The 6044-nt window shown below is 41.0% G+C and overlaps 1 protein-coding gene across 2 annotated transcripts in view; it reads right to left on the minus strand.

The window, feature by feature from the left end:
- Positions 1–61: 61 nt before the first annotated feature.
- The window catches only part of uhrf1bp1l (UHRF1 binding protein 1-like), a 38255-nt gene continuing 32272 nt past the window's right edge, over positions 62–6044 (minus strand). For both annotated transcript variants that reach the window (XM_037696047.1, XM_037696048.1), the window contains 4 exons: positions 3156–3415; positions 1388–1496; positions 1064–1221; positions 62–912 (listed from right to left, as the gene is read on the minus strand). In XM_037696047.1, coding sequence (XP_037551975.1) covers positions 784–912; positions 1064–1221; positions 1388–1496; positions 3156–3415 — 656 coding nt within the window. In that variant the 3' untranslated portion in view covers positions 62–783. The remainder of the gene's footprint in view (positions 913–1063; positions 1222–1387; positions 1497–3155; positions 3416–6044) is intronic.

Below are 6044 nucleotides of genomic sequence, written 5' to 3' on the forward strand. Positions count from 1 at the left end.
CTGTGCACAGATTTTCTTCTTTTTTTTGTAAAAAGAAAGAAGCAAAGTTATTTTTCTCCGTTGTAGCCTCACCTCTTGTATTTACAACGCCGCTGTTTTTAAAGTTAAGTTGCTCTTTACACGTAGAAAAATAAGAAGCATGGAGCGCGCAGACCATCGTGAGGCATTTTGATCAACGAAGCCACGAAAATTCACCCTCTACTTCAGACAAAAGGCTGTCCGAGACCAAAAAAACAAACAGATTCAGCTGAAACACTGCGTAACTGTTCACAAGTCTGTAGAAAATAGTTCATGTTGTTACATTCTTGTACAATATACACTGTACACTGAGGGTGAGCAGGGTTTCTCTGTCACCCCCTCTGATGCACTGAAGAGAATATTTCAGCACGGTGCAAAATGTGTTTTTTTAAAGGCATTCTTCCAAAGTTACAACATTCAGTGTTTTATTTTTCCCTACAGGTTCGTCTGAAGCTCATCTGAAAAAGCTGTTGTGTTCTTTTATTTAAGAACAGGAATAATGAGGGTTTTCTTTAGGCACCGCCAAGAATATCAATCCCACACGGTTTTCTCTTTCTCGGGCAATAAAATAGTAAAACAATGTCCCTTTTTATTCTTTTCTACTCCCCAAACACTGCATGTTGAGGATAAAACAGATGAATGTCTAAAAATCCTGACAGCTTCATTGTTTTGAAGCTACACGTAATAGTTTCTCCTGAAAGAAGCATGAAAATGCCACCAACTCAAAGGCAGCTGTCCGTCCAGGTTCTTGTTTGAGTGTTGGAACTAGCTGGTGTTCATTTTCAGGCTCTTGATGCGGTGAAGCAGCGAGTCCTTTTCCATCTGAGCCTCGGCCAGCGCCATTTTGGTTCGGGACAGCTCCAACTTTAAGCATTCGTTCTCGTCTATTAGCATCTGAAAATGAAAATTGGGTGAATCACTGGAGGAACATCGATTATTACAGTCCTCAAATGAAAAATGACTTCTTTCTCTGGCAAAACAAAACCCGTCACAATTCACAACTCTTCTACTTTGGGTTAGGCGAGTTTGTTCGTGTCGCTCTTACCTTTTCCCTGGATGATGGATTGGGGCTGGCAGGTGGGTTTTGGGTCTGCGTAGCTTTCTGTATCTTGCAGACTCTGCTCACAGTCTCGTGGACCGGAATCAGAGAACTGTCGATCAGTGAATTTGCTTTGTTGTGTTTGGCTTCAGCAGCAGTGTCCACTATAAGACGACAGAGAGCAGAAATGTGAGTCTACCAAGACATTCTATATCATATCTATTTCTATCTATCTCTCTCTCTACACACACACACACACACACACGTATGTATATATCTGGGCTGGATTTTATGTAAAACAGCAAGCTGGTTAAATTAGGCGTTTTTCACCTCCTATAGAGAAAGACCCGTCGTCTCTTTTGTGAATGATGAGACTGTCTACATGTAGAGTCATCGGGGAGGGGTCGGGGTCCGAGGGATTGTCACGGGAACCGTCATCCTGCAAGACAAATGGGACACGTTGTTGGAATATACAACGATAAATGTGGAAAAAGCTGGGACGTTGTGTAAATACAAATAAAAACAAAATGTGATGACTTGCAAATCTCATAAACCTATATTTTACTTACAGTGATACACGGAAAATAAATCAAATGTTTAAACTATGAATGTGCATCTTTTCAGGACAAAAAAAAAAAAAATTAAGACCACAACGACAAGAGGTTGTAAAAGTGAGTGATACAGATACGAAAGAGCAGGAGAAGCAATTCAGTAAGTTGAATGGCTATTAAAAAAATAAAAACAATCTAAAACGATTGGAACAATTTCAGAACAATAATCCCCGATAGGGGCAGCACGATGGCTCAGTTGGTAGACCTGTTGCCTCTCAGCGAGAAGGTTGCTGGATTAAATCTGGCCAGGGGCCTTTCTGGGTGGAGTTTGCATGTTCTCCGTGCATGCGTGTTTTCTCGGGGTACTCCAGTTGTCGCCTTGAGGTCCTGCCAGAAGAGCTGGAAGAGGTGGCTGGAAACAGATGTCTGGGCCTCCCTGCTCAAGATGCTGTCCCCGCAACCCAACTTTGGATGGACAGACGGACTCCAGTTTTCTCCCACAGACCAAAAACATGCATGTTAGACTGAATGGTAACTAAATTGTTCCTAGGTGTGAGTGAGAGAGTGAATGGTTGTTTGTCTCTATGTGTCCCTATGATGGACTGGAGACCTGTCCAGGGTGTCCCCCGTTTCTCGCACAGTGACTGCTGGATAAGGGCACCAGTGACCCCCGCAACCCGAAAGGGAAGAAGCAGGTAAAGATAAATTGATTCAAGACTGAATCTTCCATCATCTACAATTAATTTCAACAATCTGGAGAAATAGAGTTCAAAGGTCAAGACAGAAAGTCAGTATTAGATCATCAGGTGGAACTGCATTAAAGCCAGACCTGATTCTGATCTGGAGATCACTGCATGAGCTCAGGAACACTTCCACAAATCATCTGTAAACACTGCTCACCGTGCCATCCGCAAAGACAGTTTAAAGCTCTACCATGCAAAGAGGAGACCATATGTGAAGACCGTCCAGAAACACAGCTGGCTTCTCTGAGCTGAAGCTCCTTTGAAGCAGTCTGAGGCGAAGTAGAAAAGTTCTGTAGTTAAACAAATTGAAACCTGAAATTCTTTTAGGAAACCACAGATTACACAACCTACGTACTAAAGAGGAGCGAGACCATCCAGCCTGTTACCAGCACACAATTCAAAGCCTGCCTTTCTGATGATATAGGGGTGCATTATTGCCAACGGAATGGGCAGCTTACACATCTGGAAAGAAGGGTTAGAGTTTCGCAAACCGATGTTTTGTTTTCATTTACTTTTTCCACAACGTCCCAACTTTTTCTGAAATTGGTTTGCAGTAGAAATGTATTGCATGACGTAACAAATCATCCACATCGACTCCCCTTACCCACAGAGAAACCCAGGAGAGCGAGCAGGAAAGCCTTCTCTGTGTCAAACTTTCAGTTCAATTTTAAAATCCAATTAGGTCACAGGACACTTGTTTTGTACAGAGGCAGTTAACTAATGAAGCTGTTAGCGCTGAAATGATCAGGAACTAGAACATCTAGGGAAAATACTTCCTTCCCAGCTGAACCGATGTTTTTGTACCTTTAAAGTGATCAGCGTGTCCCTGACACTGATCTCCATGGGCAGCACCTGTGACGTGGAGTCGTCCTCTAGGAAGAGGGAGAGGTTGCGTAGCGTGGACATCATGAAGCTGGCGTGGTATCCGTGCAGTTGCAGTTGCAGGAAGCCGTTGCGCTCGGCCAGCGGGGAATGGGAGGCAGCGCAGGGCCCGTTCTCCAGGCAAGCCCGCACCTCCGGACTGTGAATGGCTCGGGTGAATGTGGGGTTCATCTCACTGCCAGCTGTGAAGGGAAGAGCAGCTGTTAGCATCTGTAGAGGTTGTGTTCAGATCACTTACAACCAACATTAAACACACCCAAACACTTTTGAGCCTATAGTTTTAACACAAACTTCCTATTTGGTTTGTATCAAGCTTTGTGAAAAAGGAACTTTTGTTTTTGTGTTTTAAATGACCCTCAGCTACTACCACAACATATTTGAGCTTCATATCTGTAAAACTGACAGAGTTAGCCAGTTTGTGTTGGTTTAATGTCCAACAGCTGTGGTAGCCATGTCAAACTGATTATTCAGTTGTCAATATGTATTTCATGAAAAATTCTAGTGGTTAACAAGATATTTTACTAACAGACAAACAGGTTGACTAACAGGAAATGCCAAAGTTCCAGACAAAAACCTCACATAATAAATAGAAATTGGGGTATCTGATGTGAACGACTCTTAGCTACTAAACCAAATTTTAACACAATATATTTTAAAATTGGCTAAACTAGAGGCATTGTTGTGATTTATAATGCTAGTTAGCCCTGGCAGCCATCTTGAATTAGGTTAGCTTCACAAGTAAATTTGTTGTAGAAATACATCCAGTGATTATTTGCAGAAAGTTGCATTCAAATCCATCCAGTTCTATAATATATTTTGCCAACAGACAGACATAGTTGACTCCATAAACATATTGTACAAATTATTAAAGCTCAGACTTTAAGTTGAAGATTAGTCTCAAATACAAGGAGACCATATTTTAGCTCAATATCTGTAAAACTGACTGAGTTATCGTACTTGCCGCAGTAAATGTCGCACCACGGTATAAGTCACATCAGTCCAAATATGTCTAATAAAGTGGAAAAAACATAACTATGTCGCTTCGTTGTATAAGTCGCTTCTATTATGCGTCAACGCTGACCACCCGGAAATGTGGGCCGGTGTTGTGCCGCAAATCGATTGGCTGCTAAATGGCAGCCGCAGAAGAGTGCACGGGAGGACTTTAACAAGATTAACACTTAAAAAAATTATATGTTTGCTCAACATTATAGCAAAGGTGCGTCAAATCTAACCTTTCTTTAATAAATGCACTTCAATGGTCAAAGCCAAGTGTCTCATTAATAGCCACTTTTAAGTATTAATGAGACACTTGGCTTGCCATATTACTCGAGGGCCCTCTAGTGGCTGAAAATGGTAGTGTTCAATATTTTCTGTCGGAATGAACAAAATTGTCAGATCCAAGACAAAAAAATTGGGGGAAAAACCACAAGTCGCTTCGCTGTATAAGTCGCAGGCATCCTAATTTATGCAAAAAGGTGTGACTTATGCAGTGAAAAATACGGTATATCCATTTTTGTTGTTTAAAAGGTCAGTTGGCTGTGGCGGGTAACGGTGGCAATAACGAAAAACAAGTTCCTAAAGATTTGGAGTACATTAGTTTGTCATATTAGAATAAATTAAATTTACACGTTGCATAACTCAAAGTTGTATTTAAAAACTAAAAATATATCCATCCTTTTGTATAGCCTACAAAAAATGTTATATAAGTATGAACAAACTGAGCTAAGTCAGATATGTAAATGACTGCTGTAGCAAAGTTTAGAGGATCGTTTCATTCGTCTCACAGCTTGAGGACCTGCCGTCTGTTGCTCCAGCAGCTGATCTGACTGCTCTGTATCCAGGCTCAGATTCAGGATTCATTCTGTCTTTTTCTACTTTCTGGGTTCGACTCATCTCATTTTATTGACGAGCGGTTAAGATATTCTGAGCTGCTTTAATCACTAGTATTGGAGTGTTGCTGTCTTGGGTTGTTTATCTCCCACACCAGTTTGTGATGCTTTTGTTTCTCCTCTGCAGAAGTTAAGCATCTCGCCTTTTACTTGCCAAACAGAGGCAATGTGTGGTTACAGTAAAAGTTCCTTGAATCTAAAGTACAAGCAGCTAATTTTATGACAGCTCTACGTAAATGGGTGCATTTTAATGAAAGCGTTAATAAGATTTAAGACAAGACATGAAGCTGAAGATCAGAAAGTGAAGCAGAAGACAAAGAAATTTAAATAAAAGTTGACTGAAAGAGACCGTTTGATGCCAGAGATGTTGAATGTTTGAAGACTTCTGACTTTAAAGTAAAAAAAAAAAAAAAACAGGTTCACGAATCACTATTCATAGTTTCTTTCTCAAAATGAAAAAACAGAAGATTAAACTCGGAGATGCTAACAGGTTTATTATAGAAGTAAAATACAGGAAAAGGAGGACGAAAGGCAAAATGTGATGATGAGAGTTAGTTTAAGACATTTTATGAGATAAAAGACATGAGAAGCTGCAGCAGATCATTCATTAAAATGTAAAGATAAACAATCGAAGATTATATTTATCAGAGTGAGACGTATGTCACTTCAGTCTATAATGGCAGGAGAGGGTTAATACCGTCGAGCAATTTCAGGAACAGTGAAAAACACTCAAAGAAGCACGAACAGACAAGGCTGTACGCTTCTTTCAGATAAAATATACAATCTAAGCACTGCGGAGACGCGAGGACAAAAAAGGGAAGATAGGTGAGGAGAAAGAAGGGGTAAACATTATAGGAGGACGCCGAAAGCCAAGGACTGAAACACTGTGATAAGACGGGGGGGGGGGGGGGGGGGGGGGGGA

This window comes from Nematolebias whitei, chromosome 22 (assembly GCF_014905685.2).
Source record: "Nematolebias whitei isolate Nwh7 chromosome 22, NemWhi1, whole genome shotgun sequence".
Lineage (NCBI taxonomy): Eukaryota > Metazoa > Chordata > Actinopteri > Cyprinodontiformes > Rivulidae > Nematolebias > Nematolebias whitei.